General features: G+C 45.4%; 1 protein-coding gene across 1 annotated transcript; it reads left to right on the top strand.

Moving 5' to 3' along the window:
- Positions 1-661: 661 nt before the first annotated feature.
- Positions 662-25,283, top strand: lama4 (laminin, alpha 4). Its single transcript, XM_076273148.1, has 40 exons — positions 662-961; positions 4,940-5,041; positions 5,714-5,841; positions 5,981-6,061; positions 6,332-6,546; positions 7,352-7,452; positions 7,702-7,882; positions 9,401-9,484; positions 9,938-10,089; positions 10,721-10,831; positions 11,069-11,180; positions 11,559-11,723; positions 11,870-12,063; positions 13,251-13,367; positions 13,664-13,812; positions 14,247-14,388; positions 14,500-14,593; positions 14,816-14,932; positions 15,107-15,292; positions 15,481-15,620; positions 16,372-16,536; positions 17,484-17,629; positions 17,989-18,151; positions 18,477-18,610; positions 18,974-19,145; positions 19,270-19,401; positions 19,497-19,639; positions 19,888-20,017; positions 20,358-20,495; positions 20,652-20,785; positions 20,902-21,063; positions 21,321-21,474; positions 21,684-21,874; positions 21,994-22,183; positions 22,396-22,551; positions 22,816-22,975; positions 23,628-23,758; positions 23,851-23,944; positions 24,134-24,253; positions 24,680-25,283. Exons 1-40 carry the CDS (start codon positions 863-865, stop codon positions 24,823-24,825), a joined length of 5,631 nt encoding a protein of 1,876 aa, XP_076129263.1. The 5' UTR covers positions 662-862; the 3' UTR covers positions 24,826-25,283.
- Positions 25,284-25,299: the final 16 nt, after the last annotated feature.

The raw sequence follows: 25,299 nt of genomic DNA, 5'->3' as shown, positions 1-25,299 counted from the left end.
AATGAAGGTCTTGTACTTAAAGATCTAGTACCTAACAGGGTTTTCATAAATGTAGCACCTTCTTTGAGAGCATGACCTAAGAAAACAAACCAGGCTAGTGGTGAATGGTGGAGCTGGAGAGTTGCACGGATGGCTGGGGTGGGGGGTGGAGGGTGGGGGGTAGGGGTTGGGGTGGTGGGCAGCTGAGAATTTGTTTCTTTTTTTTGCTCGCGGCGCAGACTAAGCTTTGCACAGTGGAGGGCGATGGGGGGGGGGGGGCAGGGATGTCCGCTGGGTAAGGTGAAAGGGTGCTACGAGAGAGTGAGCGAGAGAGAAAGAGAGAGGATGGCTGCTCAGCTCACACTTTGACACATCCTACACAAGAACACAACCAGACCGCTGACTGCAAATCCAAGGGGAACACTCTCTCAGAGGACTTTTTAATCATTTCTTTTTTTCCTTGTTTCTCTTTCTGTTGGACTTTTTCCAGCCTCTGCGTCCTCTCTGGGCTGAGCTCCCTCCAGCTGCATGCGATTTAGGGCTCGGGCTCTGGGAAGGGGCAGGGTTCGCCGCGCTAAGGGGGGCGCGCTGGGGTGGACGGGAGCGCAAAGGGGGGAGGGCCAGCAGAAGGAAGTCCATACAGTGTGTGTGTGAGGGAACTCTGGGCTGGGCTGGGCTGGGCTGGGCTGGGCTGGGCTGGGCTGGGCAAGTGCGAGTCCGCCGCCGCATCTGGAAGTCAGAGGGAACACTAATGCAACCGAACCAGCAGAGCACAGCGAGCTCTCTGCATCCCAGAGAGACCAGCCCACGAGACTAGCCAGGGCAGGGAGAGAGAGCAGCACCCTGCTGCACACACACACACACACACACACACATAGAGGAAATGGCTGCTAGAAGAATACTGCCCGTCCTATGCCTCCTCTCCATCCTCTCAGGAAGTGTCCGATGTGTTTTCTGGGAGGAACGGAACACAGTGCTCAAAGTAAGTGTGCTTAGTTCTCCTCATAACTCTGCATGGCTGAACTTCTAAGCACTGCTTTGCATGGAAAAGAGCTTTGTGAACTGTCAGCACGTATGGCACGTATCCCATTATTTCTGATTTAGACACTAACTTACTAAGATTTTGACATTCTGATGTGATTACTGTATACCATGCCATTAGTCTGAGCTAAAGAAAGACCTTAAGTGTAAGCTGTTTGCTTGATGTGATGTGGTACCTCACTGCACAGAAAGCAACAGATATTCTACTTTGCCTGTTCCTCTCTCCTTCTCTCACTCTTTCTCTCCCTCCCTCCATGGAGTTCCCTGTTCCAGCTACTCTCTCTAGCAGCAGCTGTAGTTGCAGAGCACCCTGTGCTAGGTCAGTGTTGGCTGATTCTGCCCTGAGCCCCAGATGAGGCTCGTCCTGTGGCAGAGGCTGAGCTCTTAGGCTGCGCCAACGCCCAAACACACACCGGCTGCTTGGTGTTGAGCGGCACTGTTGTGCATGGCAGTGGCTACAGAGATCATGAGAAGCAGAGGGGTGTGTGTGTGTGCGTGTGTGTGTGTGTGTGTGTGTGTGTGTGTGTGTGTGAGCTGGGGAGTTCATGGAGGACTTGCTGATAAGCGCTGCTAATGGCTCTCTTAGAGGGTGTGATTGAAGTGTGTTGTCATGGACACCCTTAAGAAGAAAGTGAAGTTTCAAAAGCTATAACATAGTTGCAACATACAGTAATAGCATTGACCTGAGATTGACCTGTGAAGGGCTTTGTTTATGGTCCAGGTTTAGTTATTGTGAACTTCCCAGTTTTCAGTTGGCTATGACAGAGAGCTCCCACGCGCAAGCGGACATGCAGTGAGAGCGTGTGTGTTTGTGAGTGGATAAGAGCCGGATTCTCATGACCTGCGCTAGTGTTTTGGGCCAGGCTGTGGAATGGAGAAACAAACAGGAGGGCTTCCTCTCCCGCTCCCCGGCCGGCCTCTCCACTGGAGTGCTGAAATGGTGGCAGTAAACCCGTGTCTGAACCCCTCTGCACCACGGCCAATGTAAACAAGATGTCCAGCACTCATTGTCAGAGGTGGGGGTGGGGGGGTTGTTCAGGAGGCAGACAGCAGTGCCCCTCTTTCTCTCTCTCTCTCTCCCAACACTGAGTGAAAGTCATGTACAGTGCTCACAGCACTGGTTTGTGTCTGGCTTGTGTTGACTTTGGTCAGTTTCACAGTCCAGAGACGGCTGTCTGAGCTTTCTGCGGCCCGCTCCAGAGCACTTATCTCCAGAGACTAGATGAATGGGGCTCTGCTTTAAAACATTTCACCTCCAACACCATCGGCCCGGGATCAACAAGGGCTATTCTGTGCAGCTCAATGTTGGAGTGGAACACGATGACATCGTCTTTAGGAAATGCAGCGTGTCGGACAGAGAGCTGCCCTGTCCAGGACCCTGAATGTGCGCTTTGTTCTCTACAGTAACGGGAACACTTTGAACTGGTCAGAAATAACTGACTGTCGGCCTCGAGTCCCGTGCATCGGTCTCACTGAACTTTATTGTTGTCTGTGAAGTGAACATTAGGCTGCAGTCGGCTGGGATGGTGAAAATAAAAAAGCGTTTAGTATCATCTGGTTTCAGAATCAGAGAAGTGAACATGGGATGTGCTTTCACATGCTCCTAATCAGACAGCAATAACTCTTATGCTTAGAAGGCATTCTGGACTCTAAGCATTATACAGATTTCCTCGCCGACGTTTGCATGTAGTAATCACACAGCTGAAACATCTGCTCCAACTTCCCACGATTCCATGCTCTGAGGGTCCCCAGTGTATACACTGTCCAGCTGTTGGTCACTTTGAGATGTACACAGACAGGCCTGTGGTAGTCATGTATTTCATATGCTTCATTATACCACACTATAAACAAAAACTCTAACTGTCTTTAGAATAAATGACACAATTAATACTAAATCCACTACAGTTCACTCTCTAGAGTTACCTCATTCTTTGTGTTAGTGTCAGATGCTGTTTCAGAGACGTGCATACTGTTTTGGGTTTGGGTTTTTGGTTTGAATTGGGTTGACCTGTAATTGACTTCTTCCTTCCCCAAAACACACATGAAAAAAAGAACTGGTGACAGCACCTCATGGATGATAATAAGCACTCTGTCTATGAGCTAGCGTCCAGATGCACACCAGATGAGTAGACGCGCAGGTCTGCTCACCGTTTACTACCAGTGGCTCGGTACAATCACAGCGGGAGCCTCCAGAGAGCACTCCTCTGACCATGAAAACAGCCTTGTTGTCCAGCGCGTGTTTCTAATTTACTCGCTGGGAAGGCCGGGCTCTGGCTCCGCTGCCCTCTCTGGAGTAAATCACGGCGTTCCCATCCCACAGGAATGTGTGAGAACGGACCACACTGGACCCAGCGGCCCATGAACAACTGATAAATTAATGGCCAGGGTGGGGAAGCCGTGGCGCTCGGAGTCGACACCAGAACAATGGGCCTCCGTGGGATGAGAATTTCAAATTTGCATTGCAGTCCAGTCAGTAGTAAAGGAATGAGCCGCAAATTCCTTCACTGACAACACAGGGTACAGTTTACTAGTCTCCAGCAGATTATATATGTTCTCTGCTGAATGGGAGGAAATGATGCTCTTTGAAGTAAAAGCTTCAGACAGAACAGGTGTTCATCCTGTTATTCCCTCCAGTGGTCTCCCGATTTGATTGTTAAGATGCCTTCTGACGCTTCCCTACATCAGAATCAGTGTTGCGCGGGTTTGGTCACAAGCGGCCCGCGGTCGCCCGATATTTTAATCAACCCGACCGCAACTCGGACCGCGAATATTAATTGGGACAAAATTATACCCGATCCGACCCGCTTATTTACAAAATGTGTGCTTTTGGTTATAGCCTGCATGCAGTGTGACAGTAGGCCATTTCTGTAAAACAAACTAATTTATTTGCGAAACTTTATGCAGTAGAACTACACGCAGTATAGGCATGCAGGACATAATGTTTGCGCAGGAGAGAGAATGAGAATAAGAGCGCAAGCACGCACGCAACAACCAAGGATTAGAACACTAGGATAAGATTTGAAGGCCATGGACATACATCTTTCTTTCGAAAACAGAAATTGTGAGGCAAGGTAGGCAAGACAGATACATTGCTGGTCAAAACGTTAGCGTAAGAACTGGTTTATAATGCTGAATGAAGCACAAAGCTTTACTAAAGCACATCCACTGTTAAGTCACAAACACAACGAACTAAGGTAACTTTTATGCATGCGCGAACCTATGGCTGTGTAGTCTGTGCCATAACATTTATTCCTGCAAGCTGCCCGTTTTGGCTGTAAATGGCTTCGCAAGAAGTAGGCCTAGACCATAACTTGTACTACTGTCATCTTCTTTAACAACTTTTCTTTATTATTTTAACTCGCGTCTTGCTTCTTTACTGTTGACTTTACTGTATTGATGCTAGCCTTCTCGTGATATTTTAAGTAGGCCTATTTATAGAAAATATATATTTAATTAATTTTAACTGACCCGCCCGCAAATGACCCGAATATCATTAAAATATTTTGTTTATGACTCATAACCGCGGGTGACCGCGGTCATCCGCGGGCGACCGCTTAATTTCGGGCAGACCGCGCAACACTGATCAGAATAGCATTATTGATGGCAACTCTCTTCTGAATAAATGAAGCGTAGAGTTCTGAGGGAAGAGTTTTAAAACAGCATGTTCTCAAGAAAAATCTCAATCACACCAACCACTTTTTGCAAAGTGGACCCAGGTGGTGGCTCAGCCAAATTACTTGCACATGATTGAATAATGTCTCTTTGGCAAAAGAGGCTCTTGGGAAAGTTTGTTTTTTGTAAAGCCTGGTTTCACTTAGAAGACCATTTAACAGTTCCTTTCAACTTTCCATATCTTGGAGGGAAGAGAAAATGACTTGTAGCTGTGGTTGTGATTGCCCTGTCTGATTCCCTTTCTCAGGTATGCTCCAGGGGAAACTTCCTAAGCGAGCGAGGGGACTGCTTGCCATGCAACTGCAGAGGCCACGCGGACACCTGTGAAGATATCACTGGAACCTGCATTGTAAGTCTCTCCAAATTCAAGTTGCTTATGATTTTCCAGTGGTGATGACTCACATTGTGCAACGTTGTGGAGGGGAAATGCCTACCAAAGAATGTGGTGGTTTGTCAAGAAATGATTAAGGTCTTGTTTTGTTTTAGTTCTGCTGCTAGGGCACAGGGCATAGAACAGCAGCGTCATAGGGTTGATTCTCAGGAAGCACAGAGAGTAGGTGTTTTTCTCAGACTGAACTGAACTGGCTTAGATGTGGCCTTGACATTGTCCACATCCATCAGACCAGCAGCAAACCCACAGATGAGGGAACTAGGAATCTGGGAGATAAATCTTGTTTTCCAAAACAAACAAGCTAGATGCTGTCTGGCAGCGTTCATTTCATTTGTCTATTTAAAAGGGCAACAATGCAGAGCACACAGTGAGTCATGGACACACACAAAGCTAGAGCAGTGGGCAGTCACTGCTGCGCCGTCCAGGGAGCAGTTAAGGGTTAGGTGGACGAGCAATGTTCAACCACTTCCCCTGCCCACACTTTTCCTACCAGTGAGGGATGGAACCGGCCATCTTTGGGCCCTACCCGCCAGGGCCGCCAAAGAGTTGGACCGTGCATTGGCATGGACATGAAGTTGTTCAAAGATTTGCTGTGTATCACCCTTTTTGCGTTTCTCATTCCCCCGACAGTCCTGTAAAGACCACTCCACTGGCGAGTTCTGCGAAAGCTGTGAGGATGGATTCACGCCAGAGATCACGCGCAACGGTCGTCACTTGTGCACCGCCTGTGCCTGCCCTCTCCCAATGCCCTCCAACAAGTAAGTGACCAGGGGTATGAGGGTCCGGGTCATCCTATTCTGGTTCAGTGTTGGAGTGAGAGGCAGACGAGGTGTGTGTTGTGGCAGTGTTTTGGTGCCCAGACTTGACTAGAATTCCTTCCTCTGTGTGTCTCGCCAGCTTCGCAGAGTACTGTGACCGGAGGGGGAGTTTTCTGCGCTGCGTGTGCCAACCAGGCTATGCTGGACACAGTTGTGAGAGGTGGGTGCCGACCAACCACTGGCCAGACTGCTCTCCAGGGCCACAATATAAACAAATATCCTCTTCTACGCCAACTTCTTTCCATGCAATGAAATAGTGTTAATTTGCACAAAGAGCAACAACAACCTAATCTCTCAAGTTGTCAGAGTGCTATTTCTTTCAGGGTCCTTCAAAAGGTCTGGAGGTGTTCTTATTATTTAGTGATATACTATAACGATATCACTGTTTAAAAAACATTCTAACAGTAAACACCAATATACACTTCAACAGATGTGCGCCAGGTTACTATGGGAACCCTATGAAGCTAGGAGACTCTTGCAAGAAGTGCGACTGCAATGGAAACTCTGATCCCAACCTGATCTTCAACGAATGCAGCAACGTCACGGGCCAGTGTCTCAACTGCTGGGGAAACACAGCAGGTGCCAACTGCGAGAGGTGTGCGCCTGGCTTCTACGGGGACGCCGTCAACGCCAAGGACTGCAGGGGTGCGTGCCAACAGTACATTTAGACATCACAGCCCTCGGGCCAACGTTTAGCCAGCTGGAAAACACGCCAGAGACGCAGCTAGATATACTCATTCACATGACTCTCCACATGCTGAGGAGCTGTTGAGGGAGGCCTGTGGAAAACAAAGTCTCATGTCACCGAGGGGGATACAGTAATACCCAAGCTTTGCTTCAAAAGGCTCTTTGGGCTATGCCAGATTTATAATTGGTGTTATGAGCATATTAAGCCCTGTTGGTAGAGGTTAGGGAAATTCAGCCATTGTTTACACAGTTGGAGCTGCAGGGTGGTTAGGATGGCGCTCATGCCCGTGTGCTCCCAGCTGGCATTTGCAGCTCTACAGTACTGCGCATCACAACTAGCCCAGCAACTCCAACACATGAGCAGGAGAGTAAGAATAGCAACATGGTGTCATTGTTGGTTTGTTTACTGTCAGCATAACATGGACAGGGACTTGGAAATCTTTCCATGGCTTATCTGGAGATGTAAATATAGTGATCTCCAAGTCTCAATACAGTGTAGAATTATCTGGAGATGTAAATATAGTGATCTCCAAGTCTCAATACAGTGTAGAATTATCTGGAGATGTAAATATAGTGATCTCCAAGTCTCAATACAGTGTAGAATTATCTGGAGATGTAAATATAGTGATCTCCAAGGCTCAATACAGTGTAGAAACAGTGACTCATTTCTGAACCACATCACCACATTTGTTTTTCTGTACAGTTTATTGTATTTATGTGCAGTATATTATATCCAGCTGCTTGTTTATTGTGTACTTTTCAGAGTGTCAGTGTAACAAGTGTGGCACGGCCTCATGTGATGACCGCACTGGTGTGTGCCACTGCAGGCCTGGGGTCATCGGCAGGTTGTGTGACCAGTGTGAGGTAAGAGTGTGTCAAACATGCCCTCAGAACAATCACTTTGAACTTGAATGTTTTCTTCACCTTTCATACCCTCACCCAGCAATTAGTTCTGTATTCATTGCCATCCAGACTATCCAGTTTATTACTTACTGGTACTTACTTACAAACAGAACCTTAAACCGAAAGTAATCACAGTCAGAGAATATGTTTCCACCATTGGTTCCACAACCTCCATGTCCTAATGACCCCCCCCCCCCCCTCCCCCCGCAGGAGGGTCACTCAGGCTTCTCCAGCTGTCAGGGCTGCCGGCGGTGTGAGTGCGCTCTTGCTGCCCACAAGCCCACGTGCCACCCTCTCACCCACAGCTGCAAGTGCCGTCCTGGAGCCGGAGGCCGATACTGTGAGCGCTGCCTGCCAGGCCACTGGGATTACAGCTCCTCAGGCTGCAAGAGTGAGCACCTTACACACTACTCCTGTGCCTTACACACTACTCCTGTGCCCTACACACTACTCCTGTACACACCAGTCCTGTGCCTTACACACTAGTCCTGTGCCTTACACACTACTCCTGTGCCCTACACACTACTCCTGTACACACCAGTCCTGTGCCTTACACACTAGTCCTGTGCCTTACACACTACTCCTGTACACACCAGTCCTGTGCCCTACACACTAGTCCTGTGCCCTACACACTAGTCCTGTGCCCTACACACTACTCCTGTACACACCAGTCCTGTGCCTTACACACTACTCCTGTACACACCAGTCCTGTGCCCTACACAATAGTCCTGTGCCCTACACACTACTCCTGTACACACCAGTCCTGTGCCTTACACACTAGTCCTGTGCCTTACACACTACTCCTGTGCCCTACACACTACTCCTGTGCCCTACACACTAGTCCTGTGCCTTACACACTACTCTTGTGCCTTACACACTACTCCTGTACACACTAGTCCTGTGCCTTACACACTAGTCCTGTGCCTTACACACTAGTCCTGTACATACTACTCCTGTGCCTTACACACTACTCCTGTGCCTTACACACTAGTCTTGTGCCTTACACACTAGTCTTGTGCCTTACACACTACTCCTGTGCCCTACATACTAGTCCTGTGCCTTACACACTAGCCCTGTGCCTTACACACTACTCCTGTGCCTTACACACTAGTCCTGTACACACTACTCCTGTGCCTTACACACTACTCCTGTACACACTAGTCCTTTGCCTTACACACTACTCCTGTACACACTAGTCCTGTGCCTTACACACTAGTCCTGTGCCTTACACACTACTTCTGTACACACTAGTCCTGTGCCTTACACACTAGTCCTGGGCCTTATACACTACTCCTGTGCCTTACACACTACTCCTGTGCCTTACACACTAGTCCTGTGCCTTACACACTAGTCCTGTGCCTTACACACTACTCCTGTGCCTTACACACTAGTCCTGTGCCTTACACACTACTCCTGTACACACTAGTCCTTTGCCTTACACACTACTCCTGTACACACTAGTCCTGTGCCTTACACACTACTCCTGTACACACTAGTCCTGTGCCTTACACACTAGTCAAGTTCTAGGCATATCATTAAAATTTGGTCTCAGGCCCATATCATGCTCCCCTAGGAGTCGTGAGACAGTGACCTCCAGTCGTGATCCAGACTATCCTCTGTAGCCCCACAGCACAGATAAGGCCCATCTGACTGTAAGTGCTAACACGTTCTCAAGAGAGCGCCTCTGTCTGCCATTCCCACACCCACTCACTGCTGATGTCATAGCCGGGGTATCCGCTTACTGACGGCCACCTGGAGGCGGTTGTGGGGATTAGCCGTGGACCGCTTCCTCTGACATCAGCACCCGCACCTTGTTAGCCCAGCTGTGTTTGGCCCCGCAGGCCAGCTGCTGTAGCACTGCCAGGAGAGAGCCTCATGGAGTGTTGTGTGTCTCTGATGCGTGTTCCAGAGTGTGACTGCACCAGTGGCCATTGTGACATGGACACAGGAGAGTGTCTGCCCGAAGCCTCTCAGGTCAGCGAGTGCAACATCGGTGAGTAGACTTGCCACGGCCCACAGTGAAGGAGAGCACAGACACAACACAGTTCATGCCAGCATGGCACACCACTGCCCAGCACTGCCCAGTCCAGTTGACAAAGCTATCAGCCTCAAAGTAGTGTTCAGGACAAATGATGAAGCATAATATTCATTTTCCATTCATTATATAGGAATAATACAAAAGGCAAGGTGATCGCAGAAGACTAAGTTAGTGACATGAACATGGGTATCTACATGAACGAAACAACCGAGGTGTTGAAGAGGGAAAACAGCATAGATTTTTTTTGTATGAATTACACAAAATAATTTAGATCTGTTTAAGTTCTACATGTAAAAGCCAAAAACAGTGTAGTGAAACAGCACAGACACAGCCAGTCTGACCTTTACTGGACTCTCCCAGTCTGGAGGGCATGAGAGGGTTTATGTGCTGCTCTGCCTCTGGCCACAGACTGCGATGAGTGTATCTGGCACCTGATTGGAGACATCCGGCAGTCCAACAAGACCCTGGACCAGCTGAAGGTCAGCGTGCTGAACATCTCCACTGGGGCTGCGGCCAACGACCGCCTCAAGTACTACAACTACACAGCCCATCGTCTGCAGGTGAGGGTCGGAGCCCACCTCTCTGGGCCAGCCATGCTGCCTTCACTGTTTCCAGGGGGAAACAAAAGCAAATTACTTTGGTTATGTTTTGTTATTCCTGTGTCAGTCTCTATAACATGGAAACAACTGTTACACTGCAAAAACTTCTAATCTAATAAAAATCTAACCAAGTTTCATGAATTTCATATCAAGATCAAAAAATCTAGTTGATATTGTTTTCAGTATAGAGAAACTTACCTAGTGCTTTCTTTTAAAATCATTTGACTTATGTAATTATTACTTATGTTTTATTTATTTTAAAACAAGCAAATTGGGCTGCCAGTGCATTGAGCAAATTCGTCTTGATAAGACTCCTTCAAATAAGACAAATTCTTATTAAATTAAGTCAATCAATGATCTTACAAGAGAGTACTAGGTAAGAGACTTTATACTAAAACAATACCAAATTGATTTTTTATCCTCTTAATATGAGGTTAATAACACTTAGATTTCATTAGATTTATTTTTTTGCAGTGCCAAAAGTTGTTACTCAGTCTCCTTTTTAATATTTAAGTTATTAACACAATGGATCACTGGTTTAGGATAACGTTAATCTGACTGAGTTGGGGCTTTTTTTCATGTTTTTCTCCAGATGCAGTTTGTTGGCTGGAGAAATAAGTCAGCTCTGATGAGATCACAGACTGATGAGCTTGAGGAGGCCACAACTGACCTGGTCGAAAATGCACTACCTTTTTCAGACCAAGTAAGACCAGCACTCTCTCTCTCTCTCTCTGTTTCCAAATGTGGAAGCAGGACCTGTAGTACCTGTCAGCACTAGATTAATGTTTCTAAATGTTTTTAAATCCCAAAATGACCTATGGGTTTTCGTAAGCCCCGAGCGTAGTAAGTTGTGTGAGAGTGCAGAGTGACCTGAGCGCTGCCGCCGAGCTCTGATGAAGACATGTATTGATTGGGTGTGCTGTTTGTGGCGGCGTGCCAGGAGAGCTCTGTCCAGGCCCTGGGAGAGAGTGTGGAGGAGGACACCCAGCGCAGCCTCAGCCTGGCAGACGAGCTCACCACTAATCTCACCGCACTCAACGCGCTGATAGAAGGTACACTCCCATTGCACTGCCACAGTTTCGCTTAGTAGCTTTTTGAAGGTTTTGTAGGCTTAAGCTCTACAGTTGAGCAATGTTAACAGTTTGTGCTAATCTTCATACTCAAGGTTTTGGAGATTGTAATGAAGTTAGAAATGTGATGTTGTTCCCTCAGCCAAAGCATTGCAAAATGACTGCTATGGCTGGGCGATCTTAGGCATGCGATAATTTTGCAGCTGTTTCACAAGTCCATGCTGAGCGTTGAGGAGCATTTGGGGTGAAACGGGAAAGGAAATGGACCGTAACAAGAGAGCACTCTCTCTCACACACACACACACACACACACACACACACACACACTCACACACACATGTCTTGTTTCTGACCTATCAGAGATGATCAGTGACTGGGAGCAGTACAGTGAGCAGCAGGAGGTGGACCCTGAGACAGCCAGGCGCAACACCATTCAGGCTGAGCGTATGGTCAGCCAGATGAGGGAGATTGACCTGTCCCCGAAGGAGCCCATAGCAACAGATGAAGCAACTGAAGCCCATGACTGTGAGATTCGAATGCCCCCCCCCCCCCCCCAATAATGCAGCAAATACTGCTGTTCATGTAGTAATCATAATCATATAATATTTTCTCTACACAGAAGAATGATGTACAAAATGTGCAGTGAGTTGGATTTTTGTGTTCGTTGTTAGTGCTCCGGCGTGTCAAGCAGCTGGAGAAGCGTCTGATGTCCACCGAGGGCCGCGTCTCCCCCATGAGGGAGGCCGTCTCGCGCTTTAGCTCTAGACTTTCCCAGGCCGAGGAGCTGCTGGCACAAGCTCAGACCACGAACACACAGACCAGGCAGAGGCACCAGGCCAACGTCCTGAAGCTCCAGAGGAACAAGGTAACTCCCCACTGAACCCAGCACTCCAGACGGCCGAGCACAGCATGAGTGCCTGATCCTCTCACCCCCCCCCCACCCTGCTCCTCATCTACCCTCCCAATCCCAAGCTCTGCATTTGTCAACAGGGTTTAATTGAATTATATTTCATTGAATGCTTCAGGGGTTCAGACAGTCAGTGGAGGAGTTGGGTTATGTTGAGTTTGGCAACAGTCTTCCTCCCCTCCCCCGTTATGGGAGTCCAGCTTAGCCTTTTATAAGCAGAAGGAAATTGTTTCTTTATGAACAAGCTAATAAATAACTAAAAGTAATGTAGAAATGGAGCTGGGAGCAATAATGAAGGTGCCAATTAACCTGGTGCCTTTCTCTACCAACTGTTCTCAGGGTGCGGTGTCAGTTTGAATTTGAATGTCACTGGACAATTTTCTACAACCAATGCAAACTCTCTCAATCTCTTTTCAATGTTTTGTACCAAGTACCATGACACTTATAGTGTTCCTTAAAGCTCAAACGGGACCTACATTGAGGATGGTCACACTTTGAACTTAAATGTTGACATGATAGGAATGTATCATGGTTAGATGCTATGATAATGGTGACAAAACTCTACATCTCTGTAATTGTTTTTCCAAACATGTCATAGAGTTTAACTCAAAACAGCTGCTGGAAATTATTATTACAAAAGTATTGCAATTCCAAAGGCAGAAGGCTCTGCTGTCTTGAGTACCTTGGCAAGACTTATGTTTTAATGGTCCTTATTGTTTATTTACACAATCTGGATACATTTTCAATAGAAATAAAATAAAATCAACAAGATAACACTGGCTGCTTTACAAAACCAAACGTTGCAGGAACTGTGTCAGAAATTGGTGTTGTTCTAATATGCCATAAATAAATCAGGTTGGCGGCTCCACACATGTGGGCATCTGAGAGATTAGATCCTGTTTGTTATCCTCCAATCGGATCTGAACTGCCTCTGAGATGGCTGGGTTGTTTTCCCATAAAACCAAAATATAACATGATGACATGCCACGGTAGAATAACTATGTATGTATGTAAGTTGTCTCCTTACAGACAAACCCTGGTAGCAAGTTGAGTTTAGATTAAAGATGGCACCTTTACTTAGCTGACATGATCTCTGATCCTTGGTGAGTGAGTGATGTAGAGATCTGTCTATTGTGTGTGCTTAGGCGCAGCAGCAGAGGCTGGGGGAGAACTATGAGGCTGTGAATGAGACCCTCAGCGTGGCAGCGGACATCATTAGTGACGCAGAGATTGGTGTGGACGAGCTGGGCATCATGGTGAAGGTGAGCATGTTCGCCATTGTGAACATAATGTAAAGTGTTAAATACACATATCCACAGTTTGGAGATTGGAGATAGATACCATCAAAATGAGGACTTTCAGTTTGAGAAGATTTTCTAAAGATTTATGAGAGCAGGCTTGGTGGAATGATGTCATTTTAATCTACCGATTTAAATCGACCAATGTATTTTAAAATTCGGTGTCTGGCAACAATATAATTTTCCACAGTTCCCATTGATATCTTAAACAGCAAATTATATTGTCTTGGGGTAATGCCATTAAACATGACTCTTTTCAGAACGTTAGCCAGTACCATGCTTCCATTGATGGGGCCAGCACACGGCTGATGGACAAAACAGAGAGCCTGTCTCTAGCTGACAGGGACCTGGTGCAGAGAGCCACAGAGCACGCTGAAGATCTCGAGAGACAAGCTGAGCAACTGGAACGGTACGTCCCACAACAGCATCTTTTCCAAATGTGGACTACCACTACTTTTTACCTGTATTGTTGAGTGCTACACTATACAGATTGTTTTCAGATTGTTGAAAATCGATACATTACTTTATGTCCTTGTGGAAGGATGGAATCCTTCTAATGACTTAAAGGAGAATTCCGGCGATTTTTGACATAGATCTCTGTTTCTCGAGGTCACCGAGTGCTGTCGGTACGAAAAAAAAACCCTGAAAACAATCGGTTATAGCTCGAGTTGCTGCAGCCAACTGCCAGGCAGCTACAGTGCTACACTCTGGGGGCATGCACATGGGGGCTATGTGAAAAATCACTGGAATTCTCCTTTAAGGCCTTCACTGTATGAAAATAACATAAAATCCTGTGTTAAACATGCCTTTTGACAAAAACTAATTGTAATATGTTCGTTTCAGTAATCTCAAAGAGAGTGATGCAAATGGGTTTGTCCAGAAAGCTATAGATGCGGCCAATGTATATGACAATATTATCAAATACATTGACGATGCAAATATAACAGGACTGACCACCCTGGACTTGGCTACACGCGCTGAAGATGTGAGTTTGTTAAACATAGTGGAAAAGGTTAAACAGTGTAATCATTCTACCATTCCGCATTCTCAAACTCATTTGACAACTGTGCTTTGTGCTGTGTGTCATTTATCAAAGGCAATCGATGGTGTTGGTACACAGCTTGACTTTCTGAAGACACAGAGTGATCTCTACTTTAAGGAGTCTGTCTCCCTGCGCTCTGAGGAATACGGTAATATAAAACATGCTTGGGGATCAATAAAGTATCTATCTATCTATCTGTCTATCTATCTATCATTTGTCCTGAGAAACCTCAGTCAGCCCTCAGTCAATGAAAACACAGTGATGTTGGCTCTTTTATGTTATGTTTTTTTGAACTGAAGGATATATATAGATCATAGCAATAGCAAATGTTGGTGGACATTCTGGGCCCTGAGTTGACTTTGTTTTTCAGAGGTGAAAAAGTTGGTCCACGACACACTGACTTACATTGAGGAGACAAATGAGACACTGACTAACTCAAACAGGAAGCTTGATGCTATACTGGATGACCTCAATGCATTGCAAAAAGGTAACACTTATTTTTCCTTTTGTGTGTATTTCCTAAATAAATATATTAACTCAGTTTGTATTGAGAATACTGTAACTATGGACATCTAAAACTTGGAGGCGTATGGTGAGGCATACCATGTGTCTGGTCATGTGTTGCAATCCAAGTCTTCTTCTGTGATTCTGTCCCCGTCAGACCGCACGAGCACCCGGCTGGAGTTCTCCCAAGAGGTGGCTAAGAACACCCTGAACCGCTCAGCAGAGGTCCTGGAGACCATCACCCCCATCAGCCAACAGGTGCAGGAGTGGTCCAACAACCTGCACAACAATGAATACTCAGCAGAAGCCTTCGACCGCGCAGTAGTCCAGGCTGGAGAAGCGGGTAACCCAATTCATACAGACCTAAACACCAAAAAGAACTTTGTTTTTTTACTGAAGCAGAATAATTCAGTCCAAGGAGCACTTTTCACTCCAAAGGATCTTATTAAATTGTAGCATTACTATGTGATGTTCCACAATTCCTCACATGGTGCAGATGTAATGATGTGTGCCTGATGTGTCTGTATGCAGTGGAGAACCTGTCGGAGATTGTTCCGGAGCTTCTGGATAAACTTCGTGTGGTGGAGGAGAAGAAACCTGTCAACAATGTCTCAACCAACATCATGAAGATCAGAGAGCTTATCGCCCAGGCCAGGAGTGTGGCCAAGAAGGTACGCTCTAGCCAGAGGACTTGCTTGGACCATGCAGCCAGATTTAAACAGACTTTTGCACATAACAGCATCTCAGTCCTTAAAGATGGAGTTGGCAAGATTTTTTTGATCATATTCACTGAAACCGACACTATGCTCCGACAGAACAACATAAATCAGCCGGTTTTAGAAAAAAACCTGCACTTCTACCTCCACCTAGAGCCTGTTATTTGTTTTGCAAAAGTCCACAGCTCCCGGTTCTTCTGGTCCAATCAGAGCAGGGCTCTCTAAAACCTGACTGTCAATCACAGTCTGGTGCGCACTGACGAGCACAAACTCGATGAGAGGGTGGTAGTGGGGGAGGGGCATGAGAGTTGTAAACATTCAAAATTTTGGCTAAGTCCCCTCAATCTGTCAGACTTGCCAACTGCACCTTTAATGTGCCAAATGGAGCACAGTGCTGAGAAAATGTACTCTGCTGGTGGCAGATGGCTGATTCAGTTTTTATGTGCCATATGCGCATACCATACTCTGAGACTTGGACAGTCTGAAGATACCATTGTCTTCATCTATTTTACAATCTCTAAAACTCAATATCAACTATTGAACATTTTTTTTCCACAAATCACATATTTTGTCATGACTCAAAGATATGGATGTTAACTTTCTACTAAAAGTAATGCCCAATGTCCAAAATGCAAGCAAAATGACCAACTGCAGACAGTAGCAACAACACTGTTTTTAAGATCAATCATAATGTATCTGTGCGCAGGTCCAAATCTCCATGAAGTTCAATGGCCAGTCCTCTGTGGAGGTGCAGCCTCATCCAAATGTGGAGGAGCTGAAGGCCGTCACCACCATCAGCCTGTTTATGCGGGTGGACCCCGACAAGGACCCCATCGAGGACCGTTTCATCCTCTACCTCGGAGACAAAAATGTGAGCAAGATGCAGAGAGAGAGAGAGAGAGAGAGATGAGAGAGAGAGAGAGAGAAAGAGAGAGAGCGAGAGAGATGAGAGCAGAGCTGGCACATCACCCAGCACCGCCTCTCGGGGCTTATATAAGGCAGAGCAGTACAAAGCACCAACTTCACAAACTCTCTGTTGTCTGTGTGTGTGAAAGTGTGTGTGTGTGTGTGTGTGTGTGTGTGTGTGTGTGTGTGTGTGTGTGTGTGTGTGTGTGTGAAAGTGTGTGTGTGTGTGTGTGTTTTGCGTATGTGTGTATACGTGTGAGAGAGACTGAGAGAGCTTCAGTTTTACCACCGAAACTTCAGAGAGTTTGATCTTGAGGGCGGCACAGATGAAAGGCGCAGCAGAATCATGGGGAGATGAATAGTTTGTTGTGATCATGTGGAACAGGAAAAGCCTTGGAGAGCTGACAGTTGCCTTTTTCAAAAGGTTTCCAAGAGACGCCTGCAACAATGGCTTGTGTGCTTTCAAAGTGGCAGATCATTTACATAAGCATCAGAGTGCCCCCCACACACGGGGGCAGCGCGAAGACAGGTCCTGTCTGGGCCTCACGTCACGTCGCTTTAACGATGCCTCTCTCGGAGACTCTGACGGCTTCCTGCATTATTAAATGACGGCCATGCCGCAGTGAACTGCTAGTAAATGGGGAGAGAGAACGCAGAAACGCTTAAAGTGTTTTTCTGGGTGTCTCTGCAAATGTGTGCTTGTTTCATTTGCTGTATTGCCGTATGAGAGGGCTCATGTTTGTGTTCTATAGGTGCAGTATCTTTACAGAGGGAGTAGGCTACACCATAGTGCACTTACATGTTCATGCATGAAGTATTTGAGCTACAGAATGCTGGTGGTATTAGTTAACAGTCTTTACCTGCCTCCTCAGTCTAGAAAGTGGTATCAAATGTATGTTTTATCTTCTACAGGGGGAGAAGGACTACATGGGTCTGGCCATCAAGAATGACAATCTTGTGTATGTGTACAATCTGGGAAAGGAGGATGTGGAGATCCCACTGAGTTCCAAGCCCGTTAGCTCCTGGCCTCCCGTTTTCAACCTCATCAGACTGGAGAGGTGACAAGACACTTCTGATTGCTTCATTAAACACTTATTGGCCCCATTCCACACAGCTCTCTGCTACTCTCTAAAAGTGCTTGCCTTTTACACAGGAAAAGCTGCAGACAGGAAGTTGGCTAATGCTCCTTATGCCGAGGAGAACTCTCCTTTAGTTATTTATTTTCTTCCAATCATCCCAGACATCTGGCTCAATCCGCTGGTGGGAGTTGTGTTTTGAGATGTTCCCAGAAAGTTCTTCCTGGCTTATTACTTCACAGTGGCAATCTGCCAGAGCGCTGGGGTTCAGAGCATGTCATGTGGACATTAAGGCATTGTCTTCATAATTAAACTCCCACTGCTCTATGCTCCTGCTACAGGCTGGGTCGCCATGGGAAGATCTTCTTGACCGTGCCCAGTCAGAGCAGCACAGCTGAGCAGAAGTTCATCCAGAAGGGTGAGGCTGTTGGGGCGGACTCCCTGTTTGACCTGGACCCCGCAGACACAGTCTTCTTTGTAGGAGGCGTCCCTCCTAGCGTTAAGGTAGGCAGAGCACGCATCAGGAGGGCTGCATATTCTCCTGGCTGCACTGAATTCATTTCTTGGAAGAGGGTCTCATCCATCAGCTCCTCTTCCCAAATAGTTTGGATTTCACACATGACCCAGTTCCACAGCTGAGAATGCACTGAATTTGTTTAGGCTGCAAGCAAGCAGCAATAGTGAGTTTTGTATCTGGCGGCAGTGCTTTGCTATGGCAAGCCTGTGGTATGCCATTGGAAAAGTCAGTCTTGCGTAGTATGGGTTTGTTGTATTTTGAGGTACATTTGTTGCTCATGAACTAAAATACTCTTATCATGTTTCTCGACAGCTCCCTCCACCCCTAAGCCTTGCACCATTTGTGGGATGTCTAGAATTGGCCTCTTTGAACAATGATGTCATAAGCCTTTACAACTTTAAAGAACTCCATAAAATGGATGTGGTGGCTTCACCACCTTGTGCCAGGTATGTCATTTTGTCGATATTATACCAACTATGTTATAATGATGCATTAAAAACAGGTGAAATACTTAAACGAGTTAAAGAGACACTGAAACTTCAAAGACTATCACTTCATGAATCAAACAGCAGTGCCGTTGCCACCCTCTCCAACTTCTAACACGGGTCGTTTCTTGTTCATCTTATTTCCAAACCGTGGTATTTCTCACTCTATGTCCTAAACAACCTTTGCCCAAAAAGAGGCACCAGGTCACACCCTGTCAAGACGGACTGTTCACACATATGTGTGTGTGTTTAAAAAGGCCTCTTTCTCCGTTGAGGCCCAGTTTCCTGTGTGTAAAATAAACCATCTGAACTTTTGCACTGCAGGAACAAACTCGCATTCTCTCAGAGTCGAGTGTCCAGCTATCTGTTTGATGGCACTGGCTATGCCCTTGTCAGTGATATCGAGAGGAGGGGTCGAATTAGCATTGTCACCAGGTTTGATGTTGAAGTCCGAACTGTAGCCAACGACGGCATCTTGCTTCTGATGGTCAATGGGGTAATTAGTTATTTTTTTTCCCCTGAATGCTTGGAGGTGGAATTGTCATCACTGAACTTATACAACAATAATTGTACAACAATAATTATAATGGTGGATAAAGTAGTGTGTATATTTTTTCCAGTCAAATTACTTCTTGCTGGGACTGAAAGATGGGTACCTACATCTCAAATATGATTTCAACTTTGCCGGAGGACCAATTGTCATGGACAGCAAGTCACCTAAACTTCAGATCAATGATGCACGGAACCATGAGGTAAAGCTTCAACAGCTGACATTTCTTTCCTTCCAGCAGCATTATTCACCTGCAACGGAAATAGACGCCCTTTCTAAAAATATCTCTTTTCTCAGGTGTCTGTAATCTACCACCATTCGAAAAAGATCATTCTGTTGGTGGACAGGAGTCATGTGAAATCCATGGAGAATGAGAAAAAAGCCTTGCCCTTCTCCGATATCTACATCGGAGGTGCTCCCTCCAGCATTCTCAACTCCAGGCATGTACAGTTAATGAACTGCACACAGTCCCACTCACACACAAAAGAAATGTCCTTGAGAGCTGCCCAACCTTGTCTCGCACAAAATTAGCTTCCTAACCTTGGAGGTGTAACATTGAACAATTGTAATACAATCTCAGTGGAGCACAGAGGCTGGGATTAAATAGCATTACACAGGCACGTCCTTAGTGTCCCATTAGGCTTGTCCTCCGTTCCTTAGGAGTGTATTATCTTCTCCCCATGCGCAGGCCAGAGCTCTCCTCTCTGCTAGGCCTGAGAGGCTGTGTCAGAGGCTTTCAGTTCCAGAAGAAGGATTTCAATCTTCTTGAGGAACCTGGAACCATTGGTATCAGTAGTGGCTGTTCAGAAGAGTCCTTTGTATGTATTGATTATACAAATCTTATTTTTGATAACATGTAATGTAACAAAGTCCACTTTTCTGATGTCCTTTCATTAACTTTAAATACAATGTAATGCGGTGTATAGGTCTATTTAGAACTTCCACAGGGTCCTTAGTCTATTGTAACAATGACACTAATATCAGTAAACAAAAACTAACTCTTTGTTATATGTTGTTATCAATTGTCTCATTATCATCATTGTATGGACAATATGAATAAATCTGAATTTCAAAGCAATATTAACTGGTAGTAGAACATTAATATTGCAGAAGAACTATTCTATAAGATTTTTAATTTGTTGTCTGACACTTAAATAGATGTCTCGACGAGCATACTTTACTGGAGAGGGCTACCTGGGATCCACAGCCAAGATTACGCCATTTGAGGCCTTTGAGGGGGGTTTCAACTTCCGAACAGAACAATCTGCTGGTCTACTGTTTTACCATAATGATGGGGTAAGCGTCTTGGTTTTAATATAACACTGAGTTTGAAATCATCTCCTACATTACAGTACAACAGATAAATGCCCCTAAAGGTCACAGTATGTGGAAGATGCAATTGACTCTATATGACTGCATGGTTTGGGAAATGATCCATTTTGTGTCCCTCAGAGTGATGAGTTCTCAATCTCACTGGAGAATGGAGGAGTTGTGATGAATTCTAAAGGGACCAAAGTGAAATCACAAAAGAAAAACTACAATGATGGAAGGCAACATTTCGTTGTGGCCTCTGTGACCAATAAAAAGTAAGTCAGTCGGTCAAAAAGTAAGACAGATTATGGTTAAAGAGATTATTCTAAAGAGATGCCAAAATAAAGAAAGAAAAAGAAAAATAATAAAAATGTAAAATGTTATCCTCTAGGTATGAACTTGTCATTGATGACAGCGACAAACAAGAGAAGAAACATTCACCAAGCTCAGCTATATCCTCGGCTACCACACCAAAGAGCTTCTACCTTGGGGGCTCTCCTACAAGCAAAATTGTGAACTTCACCGGCTGCATCAGCTATGCATACTTAAGCAGGTAACTACTCATATCACCTCAAGACATCAACACTGCTTTCATAATAGGTGCTTTACCTGAATAATAATGATTGTATTTCAACCTCTGATTTATAGAGAATCTCGGATACCACTATTAACTGCCCTGTGTTAGCAGTTAATCACTGATAGAGGGTCCACTTATGCCCAAAAACACTGCTAGTGAAGTGAAATGACACGTGAAGCTCTGTCTCTGTTACTGAATGTTAAGCTCATTGCTCCTGTGTTACACCTCTACAGGCATGACAGAGACATTGAGGCAGAGGACTTTCAGAAGTACTCTGACAAAGTCCAAGCCTCCCTACAAGACTGCCCCATGGAGAAAGCCCCTGCTGCTCTGCGCCACAAGCCAAGCAAAAATTCCTCTAAACCCAAACAGGGAGGTTCCCGCAAGGTAAATGGAAGTGAAACAGTAAAAAAACACTATACACATCTGTTTATATATACTATAAGTAGGTACCTGCAGTATGGTCTATAGGAACATGATCATATTCATATTTCTAGGTTTATCACAAATGTTTTGTAGAGGTGCACATTTGTGATAGTAATATGTGCAGTTGTTAAATGATCTCTCTGTTAGTAAATGAGTATCTTTCCTCGCAGGTTGGCAGAGATAAGTCCAGCCTCCCTCAGGGTCTCCTGGGTTTGAAGAGTGAACCCTTGGAGGCTCCACAGACAGAGGTTGCACCCTGTATCCTCTCCCAAAGGCCTCGGGCCACACGCCATGCTCACCAATATGGGGGCACAGCAAACAGCCGTCAGGAGTACAACATCTCGGAGTCCATCAATCAGAGGTTGGTCTCTGATTAAAGGCTTCAAAAAACACTTAGCAAGAGAGAGTTCTCATCTAACAAGACGTGTGGTTCAGGGGTTTCATCTAACAAGACGCATGTTGTCTGTCTGTTATCCCCAGGTCTCACTTCTCTCTGTCTCTGAAGACTCAGTCCAATTTTGGTTTAATCTTATATGTGTCAGATGAGACAGAAGACAACTTCATGGCACTTTTCATGACCCAGGGGAGGCTCATGTACACCTTCAACGTGGGCCAGGAGAAAGTCAGGATCAAAACCCAGGAGAAATACAATGACGGAGCTTGGCACAATGTAAACACAATCCACACATCTCTCCCTCCATAACCACCTCTTCACACGCCATAACATCATCTCATGAGTTTACATCTTCATCACAACGCAGTGATATCACAAGCCAAGGATGTTCTCTTGTTTGTCTGTGGGTGGGAAACAGTGACATCACTAGATGCACTCATTCAATTTCAATGTGAAGGCTAACAGAGGCACCACCTCTTCTCCTCCAGGTCATTTTCACCCGAGATGGCAACATGGGCCGACTGATAGTTGATGGTCTGACTGTTCTTGATGACCGAGTCACAGGCATCAACGCCTCATGGCATGTCAGTGGCTCTGTGTATGTGGGAGGGGTACCTCCAGAAAAAGCCCAGAAGAATATACAGGTAAATAAATGCACTAAACATATATTTTGTAGTGAAGGTGCAGAATATATTTAGCCCTTCTAACAGTTCTTCTCAAGGACACAGTTTATCCTATTTTAATCAATAAAACTTTGCCTAAGCTGTGGTAGACCTCCACCATGGAATCTTTACAACAGTATCCATATTTTTCACTCTTATAATGTGTTCCACACACCACAGTATTCTTTTCCCTTTTCTTATAATTATTCACTTTGAGGCCTTTCTGTCTTTCCTTTCGTCCTTTAGAGGAACTCAGCATACAGTTTCACTGGCTGTGTGAGGAGCCTTCAGCTGAATGGGCGGAGGTTGTCCTCAGCGTCCCGAAGCTTCGGGGTTGTTCCATGCTTTGAGGGGCCCTCTGAGCCGGGGGCTTACTTCTCCGAGGAGGGCGGATATGTGGTTCTGGGTAAGACACAGCTCCTCATTCACTTCTCAAAAGCCAAATACATTCCATGATCACGTGTAGAGAAAAACAGGAAGGGCAGACATGCTTCTCACTGAAGAAATCCTGTAATGTGCCTCACTCCTTCCCTCTGACCTACTCAGATATAGATAGCTGTGTAAAATGTTTGTGATTTTAGCAAAGGAGGAACAGCTTTTGGATGCATGGTGCATGTTTTTCACACTTCATATATGACATATTCTCACAGTAAAACAAGAGGGTAGAGTTTTAGGTAGGTTTCCTTCACTTAATGTTAACACTTAACTTTAGGGTTCTCCACTGCAGAGAGGAGACAGAGGCTCCTGTAACGGCAGTGGAACATGATAGCCCCAGTGTGGCTGTGAGGGGCGACGGGATTGGAGGAGAGGGCAGGGTGGGGGGGGGGGGGATACTATCAGACACCAAGGTCTTGGGAATGGCGCCACAGCTGTTAAATAAGCAGGGAACAATTTCACACCCCGGCGTGGCCGGCTGAGTTTCACACGTGCACATGCCACAGTGCGTGGAAACGCAGCAAAACATTCCAGGTCGGAGGCGGCCGGTGGAGGTGAGGTGCTGCAGTGCAGAAGGGGCAGACTGGAATGACCGTCTCTGTCTTTCCCATCCTCCCCCACAGATGATTCATTCAGCCTGGGCCTCAAGTTTGAAGTGGTGGTGGAGGTGCGCCCCCGTGTGGCTACCGGTGTGCTACTGCATGCTTACACAACAGAGAAGGAGTACCTCTCTGTGTATATCCATAACAACCAGGTAAGGTTCAAATGTCCACTAGAGATTCATTCAAATGAGAGTAGTGATTTAGTGGACCTTACCGAATAACCATTTTCCGTGCGTTTTTTAAGGTTGTGGTCTTGGTGAACAATGGCATCCGTGAGTTCTCCACTGTTGTAACTCCAAGGTTGGGAATTTGTGATGGCAGCTGGCACAGAATTACAGGTATCATTTCCTAAAATGTTTTTGGACAAAATATTTCTAGTGGTATCCAAATGTCCAGAGGTATCCAAATGATGTCCAGTGTTATTAATATGTCCAGTGGTATCCAAATGTATCTGGAGATCACAAACTGAAATGAAATGTAATGCTATAGATTTTATTTTCATTCTTTCTCTGCATTGTAACTTACAGTGATTCGGGATGCCAATGTTGTCCAGTTGGATGTAGATTCAGAGGTTAATCATGTGGTTGGACCCCTCAACCCTGGGGCCCAAATCTCCAGGACTCCTGTGTTTGTGGGAGGAGCTCCATGTAAGTGAAAGGACTACGCCACAAGACCAATATTTAGCATTGACCGAGTAGTGCAGGGTATTTATTTCTGACTGTATTTATGACCTTACATGATCCACAACTGTTGCAGTACAGTTGCAGTACGCATGAAATCTTCATTGGAAGTTCACACATGCATACCTTTTCTCTCCTGGTTTGTGTTATTTCCAAAACTATACATACCATTGGTAGCCATGTATAATACATAAAGTATAGTACAATACAATACAGTACCATATAATAAAACATTTGTTTGTTTAAGCCATATGCTGTGTATTTCACAGTTAGTTAGGCTACTATGTGTACATATTCCTACAACATGTCCTTATTGAGTTCCTGAATGAATATGAAGTGAAAACAGCCTAAAAGTATAACAATGCCAGTAACCTGATCATTTTTCTCTGCTAGCATCATTGCTCTCACAAAGAGTTGCAACCAGGAGATCTTACACAGGCTGCATTAGGAATCTGACTGTCAATGAGACTCTCGTCAGCTTCCGGAAAGCAGCTCTGGTCAGTGGAGGTGTCGGCGTTAACTCTTGTCCTGCAGCCTAACAACAACAACTTCATCACAACAAAATCTTCCCATCCCATAGCAACAAGATGCTGAATGTCAACAACAACATGCTGATTATCATGTTTGAAAGGTGTTTTGTATTAAATGCCATTATCATTCTTGTGTCCTAATGGGAGTGTCTGTTGTGTTGTCAGTATGTTGCATAAAACACTTTTGTCCAAAACCATCTTGTGAGTCACTTATGTTATGAAATCTATAAACAGAAATATTTTTCACTACTGAAAATACCACAACTGATATGACAACCAAATTAAGTTTCCCGATTAGAGCTCAAGCAGTAGCCTACACTAACCTTTTTTCTCTCACAAATATCGCCCTTCATATCTAATAGCATATTATGCTGCATATCATTTTATGTATTAACAAACTTTCTATCCTTTGGAATTATATTTTTCTTTATTATGGAAATTTGGTTCTACAATAAATCCTGACCATGTACGCGTCTGGTTATC

The sequence above is a fragment of the Alosa pseudoharengus genome, unplaced genomic scaffold, assembly GCF_046254945.1.
Source record: "Alosa pseudoharengus isolate Yale_2024_CS ecotype anadromous, Long Island Sound unplaced genomic scaffold, YU_APseudo_1.1 YU_APseudo_1.1_scf_7, whole genome shotgun sequence".
NCBI lineage: Eukaryota > Metazoa > Chordata > Actinopteri > Clupeiformes > Clupeidae > Alosa > Alosa pseudoharengus.
The sequence above is the reverse complement of the archived record's forward strand: the minus strand, read 5'-3'. Positions and strand labels throughout refer to the sequence as shown.